Source organism: Narcine bancroftii, chromosome 3, assembly GCF_036971445.1.
Source record: "Narcine bancroftii isolate sNarBan1 chromosome 3, sNarBan1.hap1, whole genome shotgun sequence".
NCBI lineage: Eukaryota > Metazoa > Chordata > Chondrichthyes > Torpediniformes > Narcinidae > Narcine > Narcine bancroftii.
In genome coordinates, this window is record NC_091471.1 from 265,364,813 (window position 1) to 265,380,801 (window position 15,989).

Sequence of the window (15,989 nt, forward strand, 5' to 3'; positions counted from 1 at the left end):
ATGATGACAAACTAATAATTTTCTGGACTATGGATGCTATTTCTGCTAATACTCTTCAACACTTATAAATTACTTTTTTAAAAAGAGGTTACGCAATACAGTAAAACCCCTGTTATCTGGAATTCAAGTAAGCGGAATTCTCAAACAACCAGCAAAAAAAATTGTGGAAAATAAATAGGTAAAAAATACAGATATATAAAATTGGCATGCCTCACCATTAGTTCACCAATCCATGAACTTATGAATCTCAAGCAACTAGAAAATTCACTTATCCAGCATCTACCAATCCAGTCGCCCACCCCCCCTCCCCCCATAGGTGCCAATACTGTATTACAGTAAAATTTCCAATAACTAGCTAATTTTAATAGGAGCACAGAAAATGGGACCCTGGAGTGCAGAAAGAAATTGTGCAAACTGGGGCTCCAGAGAGTGGAATGGGAATTAGTCATTGAATAGGGTGGTTAATGAGTGTTTTGGAATGTGTTCATTCGGATGGAGAGGATATTTGCTGTTGTGATGTATATCACTAGATATTGTTTAACTCTTTATGGATGTGAAATTTGGCATGTGAACCCAATTATGAATGTTGCAGATTGGAGTTCTGTGTAACCATGTGGCCTTTCTGAATGTGAAGTGACTACCTCTCCCCAAAATGGACTTAATAGCTCCCACTCCACCAGCTCTTCCTGTAAAAGACAGCTACAGTCCTCAATTTTTAAATTTAGACAAGCATTTTGGCCCACGAGTCCATGCCACCAAATTTACCTCCAATTAACCTACACCCCCGGTACATTTCGAACCCCACCATCTGAGTAATGATTATGTTGATTCATGTTCATCAAAGTCCCTAATGTAGAAAAAAAATGAAAAATGGGGAAGGTTTATACCAGTAAAAAAGTAAGTGTATTTGGGAAAGGTAAGCCCTCAAACCCTCTGTCACCTTGCTCTGAGAAGTTCAATCTTCCAGACTTTATTTAAAATTTTAAATTTAGCCATGCAGACATACAGCACGGTTACAAGCCAGTTCGGCCCACGAGCCTGTGCCACCCAATTTACACCCAATTGACCTACACCCTGGTACATTTTGAATGGTGAGAGGAGACTGGAGGTTCCGGGGAAAACCCACACTGGTAGAATGTACGAACTCCTTCTAGATAGCGCAGGTTTCGAACCCTAGTTGCTGACTTTGTAACAACGTTGCGTTGACCACTACATTAACTGTGCTGCCCAATAACTAACTCCATATGGTGAATATGGCGACTCCAAATGGTGAACTCAAAAGAAAAGAAAGTTCTGTCCATCCCAGAAAGACTTTTGAAGAAATGCCAGGCTTTTGCAGCAATGAGGGTCAAACGGATCGAGCATATGTTGATACAATAAACAGGAGAGAAAACTCACCTTCAAAAGAGCTATATAACCATATAACCACTTACAGCACAGAACAGGCCAGTTCGTCCCTACTAGTCCATGCCGTAGCAAATCCCCACCCTCCTAGTCCCACTGACCAGCACCCGGTCCATACTCCTCTAGTCCCCTCCTATCCGTGTAACGATCCAGTCTTTCCTTAACTGTAACCAATGATCCCGTCTCGACCACGTCTGCCGGAAGCTCATTCCACATCCCCAACACCCTCTGCGTAAAGAAATTTCCCCTCATGTTCCCCTTATAATTTTCCCCCTTCAATCTTAAACCATGCCCTCTAGTTTGAATCTCCCCCACTCTTAATTGAAAAGGCCTATCCACGTTTACTCTGTCTGTCCCTTTTAAAATCTTAAACACGTCTATCAAGTCCCCTCTCAATCTTCTACGCTCCAGAGAAAAAAGCCCCAGTCTGCACAACCTTTCCCTGTAACTCAGACCCTGAAATCCTGTCAACATTCTTGTGAACCTTCTCTGCACTCTCTCTATTTTGTTTATATCTTTCCTATAATTTGATGACCAATAACTGTACACAGTTATTGCAAGGAGTACAGGCTAATGTACCAAAGTAAGATTTGTCTTGCCAGAATGGCAATTGTGGCTGGCATGGTTGGTGTGCTGGTTAGCCTTATAGGGCAGCGATCGGGACCAGGGTTTGAATCCCATGCTGTCTGTAAGAAGTTTGTATGTTCTCCCTGTGCCTGCAGAGGTTTTCCCTGGAGGCTCCGATTTCCTCCCATCATTTGAAACATACCGGGGATATAGATCAATTGGGTGCAAATTGGGCGGTACAGGTTCATGGACCAAAATGGCCTGTTACCATACTCTATGTTTACATTTAAAAAAATTTAAATATATTTTCATAGGACAATCAAAGACGTCTGGATCTGAAATCTAAGCCAGGGTGTAATTCCACGACACCGCAGATCACCTGTGCCAGATTCAGCAGACCACCTGTGCCAGCTCATGCCAGACCTGACTGGATGGCCACTAGTGGGGTGTGGAGATCTTGGTGTCATTGTAAGGGTTCCTACTAGGTCAGTGGAAAGCTGATTGGAAGACAGATGGCCAATGCTCCAGTTCTTTTTGAAAACAGGAAACATTGGAAATATTCAGTTGATTAGGCGGAAACTGTGAAAAGAGAAACTGCTAATGTTTTCAGATCTTGGACACTGAAAAAAGAACAAGTTAGTTGAGAAAGTGGAGGAGAGATGCTTAGAACAAAGGTATTTTCATTGTTCTAGTATATTTGCATGTCTTCTGATAAGTCCAATAGTGTTAGGAACTACGGCTTGATTTGGTTCCAGTCTGTGGCTACACTCAGAGGCCACTGACTGAACAGCTGAGGTGCTGTCATCTGTAGTTCTGCACAAGTGACACAGTGACATTATTAATGCTTTCAGACAACAACGTGCATCTTGACTCATTTTAATACTTCATACATAATAGCAAAATGGTGATGAACAAAATGCCGCAAGGCAAGGATTGCCGGTATAATGTGAGAGATGCTGTCTTTACTCTGACAAGTTTAATTGAGGTGGATTGCTATCTCTCCAGAAGGAGATTATTCCTACTATTCTGGTCAATATTTATTTCTCAATCGCAACAAGAAATGAGGCTCTTCTCATCATGTGATTGATTCTAGGAGTCTGTTGTGCACAAATTCCAGTTGCATTTAATACATTATATACTTCCCATCAAAAAGTATGCCATTGAAGTATGCTAAAATTGTGTAAGTACTTTTGTGTTCAGACTCGGTTTGACGGGTTCAAAAAGAAGCAAGGCTGGACACATGTTATCAACAAATAGTGGTCTTTATTTACACAAAAGGGCACGTACTCACACAAATAACTGCACACGGGGTACAAATAAATCGTTGTTGAACAGTCTCAACTCTCGATTGGAAATGCAAGGGTTAAACACACAATGCCATCCACCCACGGACACAGCACACTAGTGAACAGTAAATTAATTACAACTAACAAGTATATCAAATGAATCAGCATTGACCATGGCTTGGGATCTGGGATGGGCCCATTGCAGTTGGCCCTCCAGTGCCCACCCATGGCTTCAACGATGTTCTCAAGGGAGCAGCAAAAGAGAGAGAACAATACTTCATGTGCAAAGCTTTTTCAATACAGGGCCCGTTCACGTGACCTGCGAGGAACTAATCACATGTCAGCTGCCATGACCAATCACACATCAGCCTCATGCTAACCCATGATTGGCAAGTGAGGTGAATCCTGACTAGGTTCTAACCAGAGGTCACATGACCCTCTGCAATCCACATTCCGACCAGGTTCCACAATGCACACTGCAACTGTGTATACTGATCTTTTTTACTTTAGCATGCCCCGTTTAGACTCGTGCTCCAAGTGGTCCTTGCTGCTGATGCAGTAGTCAAACATTTCATGGAATGTGGTAAATCTTTCTAGTTTTCCTCATTTCATTCAGGATCCTTACCTCTCCCCTTAAGAATTCAGCATTTACAGGAGATGGTGGCAGGAAATGGATGGTGAAGGTGATTGTAATGTATGGAAACAACAACTGTTCCAGACTGCTGTCACAGCCATCAACAGTCCATTTCCCTCTGCAGATGCTGCCTGATCTGCTGAGTTCTTCCAGCAGTTTGATTGCTATTTTTACTCCAGATTCCAGCAACTGTAATCCCTTTTGTCTGCAATGTATGGACATTATTTCAATTTCTGAATTATAAAACTCATCACGCCAATGCAATATGACAAGGAAGTGTAGGTTCTTCTCTAAATGTGTTCATAGTTTCAAGCCCTGATTTCAGATTTTAAAGCAACCTATAAACCAGTTTCAACCAGAATTAATTATTTGATAAAATTCTTGCTCAAACCCCTTCACAACACACATATCACTTCTTGTTAAATAACACTGGTCAACAGTCATCAGATAAAACTGTACTGAGTACAGCCAGTCTGGATTAACATCCAGCTAATAATTAACTGCAATTTGCAAACATGGTTAATTACAGTATTAATTGGAAGAGGGCCAAAATTATTTTAGATTATTATTTTCTCACCAAGAGAATTCTAATAGAGAAAAAGCCAAATTTGCTTTCCTATTTCAGTGATGGTTCATTCCTCTTCATCTTCTCCCCTCCATTCAAGGATGAATTTGAGAAGAATTCATCTCCTTTTCCCTAATTATCTCATTCGATCCTAACCAATAACCATTGCTGATATAGTCAGCCATGGAAGGTATTATGGAAAAGGGTATGTCTAGCTTTAACGACAACCTGTAGGATTAATGACATTTATTTCACAAATTATCCCATTTGTATTTGACTCTGGTACTAAATTAGATTTCCAGAATGTTGAGATGAGACAAAAAGACTTTAAAGTTAGTCAGAATAATAAATCCAGAGTAGTAAAACCATATTTCAGACATTACTCAGGAAAAAAAAAAGAGATAATGACTTACTGGAAGGATTCCTCAAGAGATGCTAATAAAATTATGAGCAATCCCATGCCTAGAAGAGTTATGGAACCCTGATGTGACAGAATTTTACACGCCTCTTTTCTAAGTCGTAAAAATCACAGTTGTGTGTCATAGAGACCTTGACACAGAAACAGTCCTTTCAGCCACTGAGTCTGCCTTGACTGGTGATTACCCACTTACACTAATCCTACACAACAGCCTCTCTATTCTCCCCACATTCCCATCAACCCTCCCACCCCAGATCCTACCACTTTTCTAAATTCAAAGCAATTTACAGTGGCCAATTGACCTGCATGGCTCTGTGACATGGGAGGGAAACCGAGTACTCTGAGGAAACCTCGGAGGTCACAGAGAAAATGTGCAAATTCCATCTAGACAGCACCAGAGGTCAGAATCACAGTAGGCTGTGAGCAGCAGCTCAACTAGTTTCACCAATGCATCACCCAAAAGTACTTAGGTTTAAAGCAAAAGATCAGATTGTCCTTGATATTATTGATGTTATTGAATGACAGAGGAAAGGGATGCTCTTATTTCCTGGTTTATATTCAGGTGCATGTTGCTGAAAGCCATTTTTGAAAGCATGTATGGAATGGTGGGATTAGTATGTCCAAGGTTGCTGAAGACCATGAGGTGAGGTCGATAGTGGGCACAGATGGGATTGGCTTTGGGCTGGTTGGTTCAATCAGTGGTCATGGGCGAGATGGAATGTGGGCAAGGAGGGGTATAGGTTCACCTGAACAGAGTGGATGATGGGTGCCACCCTATGTCCAGTGAGTCTGGGATTAGACTGGATAGTGAGAGATTATTACTGTGTTTGGACATTGATTTGCATTGAAAGCCAAGCAAAAGAAGCTCGTATGCTTTTTTTTAAAGGATTCTGGATGTGTTACATGGTCTTGTTTCCTGATTCAAACCCCTAATTCTGAAATCAATTTACCTTTCAGAACCCTCTGCACCTGCAGATGAGCATGGAGAACTCAATGACCTCCTTGATGGACTTGCTCATCAGTGTCCTCAAAACCAATGCCTGGTATGATGTCAGTGTGATCTTGTGCCATAGCTGGGATATCTCTGGCTTGCTCAGCTACCTGAGCAACAACTCGAACTTCGAACTGCGGGCTTTGCTCAACCTCACAGACATGGATGACACAGGCATCATTCAGTTTTTGGATGAGAAATTGAATGATTTGAAGGACTCCTCCACTTCAGTTTTGATGTTTAGCAGCGATGACAAGTGCTCTGATTTTGTCTTTGAAACAGCAGCCACATTGGGTTTGACGTCCCCAGACTTCCACTGGGTTATTGGCCATCCGCTCGACATCGAGGATCTTCAAACTGCGGATCTGCCCCTAGGTATACTGGCTTATGGTGAGGTGAAGAAACCAGTGCTGGGAAATTACGTGAGGGATGCAGTTGAGCTAATAGTCAGAGCCATATCAACAGCAGTGATTATCCGACCGAACACAACGCTCATCCAAAGCATGATGAATTGTTATGACCAGCAGAAAGATGGAATGATATCTTCGGGTCAATATCTTTCCAGGTAAAGCTCTCTCATGAAGGTGTATCAATGAATGAATCAATGGTAAGGGTTTAGGTTGGACAGAAACTGGTTACTTGGTCCTTGCAGAGAGTATCCAGACAATTGGAGTCTGGAGTGGTCTAACCAAGAATCCAAGAACTTTGTATTCACTGTTGCATCAACATTACATTTAAATTTGGCCATGCAGCACAGTAACCGGACTTTTCGGCCCATGTTGCCCAATTACACTCAATTGACCTACAACCCTAGGTACACTTTGAATGGTGGGAGGAAATTGGAGCACCTGGAGGAAACCCAGGCAGACACGGGGAGAACGTACAAACACCTTAAAGACAGTGCTGGATTTGAACCCCAGTCGCTGGCGCTGAAACAGTGTTGCGCTAACCCCTACGATAACCGTGCTGCTCTAAGAAGTTGTTCAATGTCTCCATTCCACTGGTTTAAGCAGCTCTGAAAGATGGTGATATTCTACAATGTTTGTTAATAAACAGTGTTGTTATACAACCTGGTCCTTCAAAAATAGTGGGTATTAATTTAAATTTAGACGTACAGCACAATAACAGACCATTTTGGCCCACGAGCTCATGACGCCTAATTGACCTACAACTCCAGATACATTTCGAATGGTGGGAGGAAACCAAAGCCCCTGGGGAAAATCCATGCAGGCATGGAGAAAATGTACAAACTTCTTACAGACAGCATGGGATTTGAACCCTAGTCCTAATCGCTTGTGCTGTAGCACATTGACCATGCCGCCCCAAATTTGATTTGAAATTCTCAAAGCTACAGGCAACTGAGAAATTATCATGTAGCTCTTAAAGACACCTAAAGCAAAAGCAGGATATGCTGGAAGAACTCAGCCAGTTAAGTACGTTTTGTGGAAAAATAATCAAGTTAATGTGTACTTGACTCGAGTTTTAAATTGTTTCTTTTTCCACTGACTCTGCTTGTCTGGCAGAGTTCCTCCAGCATTTTCTGTTTTTGTTTTAGATTCTAGCATCTGCAGTTGTATGTGTTTGCCTTGAAAGGCACCCATCACTTGCACTCCTCTGGCTACAGGATAGTGTTGTTTCAAGCACCAAGACTGTCCCAGGTTTAGTTTAGAAGACCTTGAGAGTCTGGTTGAACATATTTGAACACAAGAGGTTGAAACAAGAGTAGGCCATTCAGCCCCTTAAACCTGCCTCCATCATTTAGTAAGGTTGGTTGGTATGGTTAGTGTAGCAGTTAGCACAATACTATTACAACACCAGGGACCCAGGTTAGAATCTGCCACTGTCTGAAAGAAGCCTGTATGTTCTCCGGTGTCTGCATGGGTGCTCCGTTTTTCACCCACCCTTCAACAAAGTACAGGTGTTATAAGAGGTTGTTGGCTCATTGGTGTATTTGGCGGGCACATGGTCATGGGACGGAAGGGCCTTTTACCGAGCTGTATGTCTAAATTTAAATTATGGCTGATCTTTTACCTCAGCATTACTTTCCTATTATAATCCCACATCTGTTGATTCCCTTAATATCTCAACATCTCTCTTTCTTAAATATTTTCAGCCTCGATAACTCTATGTAGAGAATTTACAAGATTTCTTCGCATCTCAGCCCTGAATCACCACCCCCTTACTTTGAGACTGTGACCACTGGTTCCAGAGACTGCAGCCAGGGAAAATATTGTTCCTTTGCCTATCGTACCAAATCCCAGAAGTTTGTATGCTTTGATTATTCTTAAAAAGCCTAGAGGCTGAATAGAGTCTGCACAACATCTCTGTACAATAACCAGCCCTACAGGAATCAATTTGGTGAATATTTACTACACTCCAACCTATGAACTTTGAGTGAAGTTTATCTGGTGACAGACACTCAATGTAGAAATGGCTGGCATGTTTCGCAATTGTTTTATTAGAGAGCAAGTGTAACGTCGTCTGTCCTTTCTTGTCTTTCTTAGATTAAATTAAATTTAGACATACAGTATGGTATCAGGCCCTTATGCCCATGAGTCCGTGCTGCCAAATTTCACCCAATTGACCTACAAATCACCCCATCCTCCCGTAAATTTTGAAGGGTGGGAGGAAACCGCAATGCCCGTGCAAGTGCTAGTGCTAATCCTGACCATTAGAGGGAGTTGGGAGATGAGCTGTTGCAGCTTGGGTAGATTCAAAATGGATGCCTCCATGAGGTCTTGTTTGTGTGTTCTGGCTAATAAATATAATTGTTTTAAACAAACAGAAGTTTTTTTATTACAATAAAAGAAACATTACATGGTACCAGGAGAGGGGTACTTTGTGAAGTTCTTGCTCTGCCAGGTGTTGCCGGTGTTCTCCTTATACAGGCCCAGGAAGTGATCGACAGCATGCTCCCGCGATGACATCTTCTCCAGCTTGTTGCACCAATGTTGGTCCCCACCCAACTACAGGACCTGAAGACCCAGAATCTCTTTCTATTGTCATTCTCCAACAGCTACATTTTGTAGTAGGAGTTGGTGCCTGGATGATGTCGACTAGCCTCAGCGTGGCGCTTAGGATGTGCCCTCCTTGCTCTAACACTTGGACTGAATCCTCCAGGTCTGACTTCCAGTCCATCGCACCACCCCCTTTCACCTTCTGCTTCATCTTCATCTCCAATTTGCCAGTGGCTTCCTTGCTGCTGGCTTTTTTCCCAGCAGATTTCCTGATGGCCGGAGGCTTGTGTATTTCTATAGAACTGTGTCCTTTTCTGTTTCAGCTGCGATCTGTTTGGATTTTATGTCAGATCCAGGAAGAGATTCAGTGATCAGGTTCACGTGGAGATTCACATCTGTCTCTGTGGAACTCTCATTCTGTGCTTCACTCCGTGTCATTGCCCTGGATAACGCATCAGCTAACACAATAAGTTTCCCTGGTGTGTACACCAATTCAAAATCATAACATTGTAGTTTCATCATCAGTCCCTCGATTTGCGGCAAAATTTCACTGAGATTTTTCTTGATTAGATGGGACGTAGACTACACACGACACTTCCCTACTCTGCAGACCCAATCAAGAACAGAGATGTCAAAGATAACGAATGGAAACAAAACGTCTGTAATGGAGACGAAAAGCAAACTATGTCAAGACAGCAAGAAGCTTAGGGCCACTAGCACAACATGACACATGCGAGACTCAGATTTCAACACTTGGGATAAAAAGTGTTCTGGAAGAAGTAAATCTAAGATCCTACATGATGAGAACAGAGGATGGTCAAATACTAAGAAGAAATCGAAAGAGCCTGCTGAAAATGCAAGAAACACTGCAGGAACAGAAAAATGCACAAGATCCAGCCACCACAGCAACAGAGGAAACTTGAATCTTGAAAAATGCATTTTCTCCACTTTGAGTAATTATAAGCTAAAGTTTCCCAGAAGTCGGTGGTGATATTTATTTATGAAAACTTCCAGAACCTCCTTGCTTTTTTTCCTCTGTCAGCTAGTTAATCTCCTCCCACACCAGAGTTGGAAAAGTTGATCTGTTTCCAGAATCTAGTTTCACAAGTGGAAACAATGTCGCATATCCCACTAGAGCAGTGGTTCCCAACCTTTTTCTTCCCACTCACATACCACTTTAAGTATTCTCTATGACATCGGTGCTCTGTGATTAGTAAGGGATTACTTAAGGTGGGATTTGAGTGGGAAGGGAAGGCTGAGAACCACTGCTCTGGATCCAATTGTTACCAAAATATTTTGCTTGAGAAAAATTGTCATTGGCCCATTTCCTTTGGAGTTATGATACCATGCACATAACAAGTCATTAGGCACGATTAAAGCAGTGGTTTTCAAATTTCTTTCTTTCTACCTACACCCCACCTTAAGCAATCCCTTGCTAATCACAGAGCACCGATGACATAGAGAATACTTAAAGTGGTATGTGAGTTGGAAGAAAAAGGTTGGGAATCACTGCTCTAGAGTAACCAGCATCTCAATAGTAGTGACACTGGATTGGCTGATTTATCCTTCCAGAGAGTATGGAGAATTTTGCTGAGGTAAGGTTGGTGGTATTTGCCAGTTCCCAGAGATGCCAGTTGTCAGTCGACCAGGTTTCAGTAGCATAGAGGAAGACAGGCATCACTGCTGCCTGGCAGAGTTTAATTATTTTTGTTTGTCCAGTTTTAGGTTTAGATCAGTGGTTTTCAAAATTTTTTCTTTCCATTCACCTACCACTTTAAGTATTCTCTATGCCATAGATGCTCTGTGATTAGTAAGGGATTACTTAAGGTGGTAGGTGAGTGGAAAGAAAAAGTTTGAAAACCAATGTTTTAATTGTACCTAATTGATTCATTATGTGCACGGTATCATAACTCCAAAGGAAATGAACTAATGACCATTTTTCTCAAGGAAAATATTTTAGTAACAATTGGGTCGAGAGTAGTGATTCTCAACCTTCCCTTCCCACTCACATCCCAGCTTAAGCCATCCCTTACTAATCACAGAGCACCAATGGCATAGGGCAGGGCTTCCCAAACTTTTTAGCTCATGGAATACTTTTAGGGAGCACTTGGAAATCGCAGAACCCCAATCATCATTTACAGTTTAAAAGACTTAGAATATGCACGAGCATAGTAAGAAAGTAGCAGATTAATTACCACTCTGGCCCTAGGCTGAACTTTAGTAAGGCCCCTCCCCCCTCAACCTTACCCTGCCATGGGCCTTGTCACTCCTCGCTCTCCGCCACAGGCCCGGGCTGCCCCTGCCGACCCTTGCTCCCCAGCTAGGGCCTGGACACCCGAGTGCCACTCACTGTTGGCCCCTCATTTAGCTATGCTGGCCACTGATAAGACACCGCTGGCTGCCATACCCCTCCCGCTGTTCACTTACTACTACAGGAGACCGGCTGGACATTGGTATTTTGGAGTCCTCTCCTCGCACACGCCACAAATCTTCATGCCGCTGCCAGCTCCCAGACACCACCTTGTGCATCACCCCGACAATGGCATAGCGCTGTCTCTGGCCTTCACTTGGATGGAGTGTTGGAGGACACCGCACATCTCCTTAAATCACTTCTGAGTTGCGACTTCACCCTCTACTCCTTCTTTGGAGATGAGGTGCATTCTTGCTGTGAGGTTTCTAGGTATTTCTGGCAGCCATGAAACTGGTCACTGCACTGTTTGGTGTTCTGTGATGTTCGCTCCAGTTGCTTTCCAAAAGACCAAGCACCCCAGGTTTCCTGAGTCTGGTTTGGCTCCCATTCCCCCTCCACCTCCCCTGTGGCTGCCATCTTGTCTCCTCCTCCCTCCCTCACCCCCCCCCCCGAAACAAATAGAATTGAAGACAAAGGTAAAAAATAATTTAAAGTAAAACAGGAAGATCATTATTACCCCCTGAAATTTCTTCCATGGAATCCCTACACCTTTCCACGGAACCCAGTTTGGAAAACTATGGCATAGGGATTACTTAAGATGGTAGGTCAGTGGAAAGAAAAAGTTTGAAAACCACTGGTCAAGATCTTCAAACCTGCTTTTCCTCAATCAAAGACTATGGTGGTTCACAGAAGGCAACTTTGAATTTCATAATCAAAATCTATCTTCATTGAGAAGTGGCTCCTGAGATGTGGAATTTGGTCCATGTCTTCAGTGAACCTTTATTGTTGGAGAGCAATGTCATGTTGTAGGGGTAGGTTGATAGAAAACATTCATCTTGCAGATATTGAGTGTAAGGACTATCTTCTTGAATGCTTCAGTGGCACTGAGTCAGTCTTTCTTAATTGCACACTGCTTCTGCCACCTTCCCCTCATTCCTTCCCTTTCCCTTGCCTCATCCCCACTGCTTCACTTGTTTCTCCATCTCCTCACTCCTACTGTTCTCCATATATCTTTCTCTTCTGCGCTATATAACTATGTGGCTCTCTCTCCTTTTTTTTCTGCTCTCATTGTCCTCCTTAACCTTGCTGCATTTCCCTCTCTGCCTCCTAAAGCTTATCACGCTCCCTGTCTCTCCATCCACACAGTCTGTGTTCCATTTCTTTCTTTGTATGCTGCTTGCTATGAGATCTGAGCCCCTGTTCACAATAAAATTGGTTGTACCAACTGCAGGACATGCAGCAGCAGGTCTGGAGCAGATCTGGGGAGCGGGGTTGGAGTTTGGTGGTCTGGGGAGTATGGTATGGCAGAGAACAAATCAAGGATGCATTAGTAAGGTTGTCTTGGTCTCTGGAGGTGTGGTGATCTCATTGAAGACAGGCTCAGTCTTTAGATGTGGAAAAATCCACAGTGCTCTCTTACTTTCTGAATCAGAATTTGTTGTCATGAACAAGTGACAAAATTTCTCAGTTTCTCATTATTCACTGTTCTCTAAACCCTCCCTCTCTCAACCTGTTCCTGCTTTTCTCTCCCTCCCACCATTAGTCACACTGCACCTGTTCACTCACTCACTCACTCACATGACAGTTAACTTTGGTCTTCACTCACTCAGTTCTATTACCCTTGCACCCATTGTATTATTATTCCATATTGTCATCAGGAGGCAACAGCATCTTGCCTACTCAACTTCCCTTTGCAGTTATTTTTTTCTTATAGCTATAGGTCATGAGGAACAAGTTCATGGAGCTCACCTCAGCATAGGCTTTATGAGTGAATCAAGAGAGTAGAAGTTTGTTTAAGATCTGCCAGGTACAACCTCATTACATCTTAATACATTCCCTCTCATTGGTATGGGTGTCTTTAACTGTAGAGATTGTGTCTATCACCAATTAATAGTGTTTTTCACATCAATAAGACATTAAATCGAGACATTAGCCAGATTCAATGGCCCATAGCCTTATGTATCACTGAGGTGAATTGCAACAATTTCATGTGTGTGTAAACCTTTCACAATCTAACACCATTTCAGATTTCAACCTCACATATTGACAGATTTCTTTATATCTTTAATACAAACGGCATGAGCACACATGTGCTCGGCTACCATTCCTATACAATTAAAGCCACAAAATCATCGAGTGGTGCTCCACGTCTGTGCCCACCTTTCTACCTATCCAGTTTGCCTCCATTAGGAACATTGAGCAATGGCTAAGGATACCATGCAAGACTTAATGAGTTTACATTGAGGGATTCCTTATTACAGCTGTCTCTTTGATGTGTGTCATTGATAATCTTGGATAGTCATAAGGTTTCAATGAGAACTCTCAGTTCTGGTAAACATGCCCATGTCAATTGATCCCAATTCTATAGCTTTAGCAGGAGTTAAATCATTCTAAGATATTATCAAATAATTTTGAACATATCCAGGAGTCTGGAAAAAGATCCAGAATTATCCATGCTAGTGTTCTCCTTGCAGTTATCAGGCTTGATGATGGAATCTCATGTTTGTTACGCAACGTTTTTGCAGAAGCACATGATGTGCATTTCTTCTCTTTTTAGATTTCCTCAAAGGGGTGAGGAAGAGAGGCTAGAACCACTGCCTCAGTCCCAGAGGGAATCAAGTGAACAGCTTGAAGAGGTAGTTGCTGGGCCACTGCAGTTGTAGAGAACCCCTAGGTGCTCCAGTTCCTATAGAACCCCAGACAGACACAGGCACCACTAGGGAAAAGACTTGAATGGATCATGCAAGGGGTTATAGTGACGCTGCTAATGGAAGGGCAGCCATGGACTTGGCTGCCTGCAGGTGGAGTTCAGTCAGTAAAGTTCATTTCAAGGAATCAGATGAGGTCTACAATAGAAAGACCTTTAGGAGAAAGTTCTTGATTGGGAGCTATAAAATGCCTGGATAGTTTCAGACTAGTTGGCTGAGAAGAGTAGGTGGTGGTATTATCTTGGGTGCTGTAGTAAAATCAGAGGCACCTGGATTCCACTTTGGAAATGATTCGCTCATCCATGCCAATCAGTAGCAATGCCAATGAACATTGTGGCTAAAGAAGCAAGAGATACAGTTTCAGTCCTACAAAGCTCTGCTGACCTAATTCAGGGTCTGGAATTTGTTGCTTTGTCGAACACTGGTGCTAAAAGAAACAGACAGATATATGGATAGGAAAGGTTTAGAGAGATGCAGGCAAATGGGACTAGCTTAAGTAGGCAATTTGATCAGCATGGACAAGTTGGGCCAAAGGGTCAGTTTTCATACTGTAAAACTTGATTACTCTATTTGCTGGGCCTGGCAAGAAGCTAGTGGCTGTGCAATCAGAGTGAGCATCCGAGAGAAGCAAAACCATTGTCTGCTTGGGAGAGAGTTCAAATCAAATTGAGACTCAACTGAGACTCCTGTCCTTGCTCAGGAAGTCAGGATCTACCCCCACCTCCCTCACAGCAGCTGCCTCTCAAGCACTGGGCTTGCCCACACACCAAACTGCAGTTGGAACTAGATAGTCTATGCCATCCCCACATTGCAGCGATCCTGAGAGGACCTCAGATTATCAGAGACAAGATGACATTCAGTCTTCTTGCAGTCACAGCAAATACAACATTGTTGTAATGTTGTAACCTTCATGGAATATTTTCAAAAACCCAAGGCAGTGTATAGATTTTGATTTATTGTTTCATTAAATTTTCTTTGCATTATAATTTCTTTATAATTTAGACTATTAACATTGCTGTGGAATCACTTATGCAGCTCACTTAACTAAATGCAAATTTTTTTCATTCTTTACATCTCTCATGTTAAATTAGTAGAATTCACTGGAATGGTTGTCGTTTCAAAACACAAGATGAATACCATTGGAAGTGTATGCAGCTTGTGTCCTGTTGTTGTAAGAGTGCAACGTCCCTTCCTTGTGAGATCCCTGTCCATTCCTCAGATTACATTTGTGCTGTTGCTGGTGCGGTGTTTACCCCCCCTCCCCCCCCACAGCCAGAGGCTCAGGTTTAATCCTGATGCCTGATACTGCTTGTGTGGAGTTCGCTTGTCTCTTGGTGACCTCGTGGGTCTCCAGGTGCTCAGGTTTCCTCCCACATCGCACAGATGAGTGGGTTGGCAGGTTAATTAGCCCCTGTAAATTGGCTCTGGTGTGTTGGTGAGTGTCAGAATCTGGGGGGAATTCATGAGATGTGAAATAGTGGTAGAATCCCAGGAGTGGAATTTTTAATTTAATTTATTTTTCGATCTAAGAGATGCAGGATGATAACAGGCCTCCCAGCCCATGTGCCCAAGTACATCAATGTGACCAATTAACTAACCCCAAATGTATTTGAATATGGGAGGAAACAGGAGGACCCGGAGGAAACCTACACAATCAAGGGAAAATGTACAAACTCCTTAAAGACAACATCAGATTTGAGCCCAGGTCGCTGCCATTTTAATAGCATTGTGTTAACCACTGCACTAACTGTGCTGCCCATTGGGAGTGTAAGGAGAATAATGTTTTTTGGTTAGGAATAGCTTGATAGTTGGTGTGGACTACAGAAGGATGTTTCCAGGTAGTATCTATGGCTTTATAATTCTATGACAACCATTCAAAGTGGACCTATTGTTTGAGGAACAATGTCACAAGGACAAATGGTCTTATCAAGCCTAATTTATGTAGTCTGGCATAAGAATTTGTGGGCTCCTTTATAGCATGCTGCTTTTGTGTTAGCAATAGCAGTGGATATAAGAACTTAGGAAATAGGAGGAGGATTCGGCCATCTG

At 42.6% G+C, this 15,989-nt stretch overlaps 1 protein-coding gene across 1 annotated transcript in view; it reads left to right on the top strand.

Annotated features, from left to right (window-relative positions):
- LOC138756824 (glutamate receptor ionotropic, NMDA 3A-like) overlaps nucleotides 1–15,989 on the top strand; it is a 79,589-nt gene that overhangs the window by 22,768 nt on the left and 40,832 nt on the right. The window contains exon 2 of the mRNA XM_069923214.1: nucleotides 5,832–6,430. Within this exon, the coding sequence (XP_069779315.1) occupies nucleotides 5,832–6,430 (599 nt within the window). The remainder of the gene's footprint in view (nucleotides 1–5,831; nucleotides 6,431–15,989) is intronic.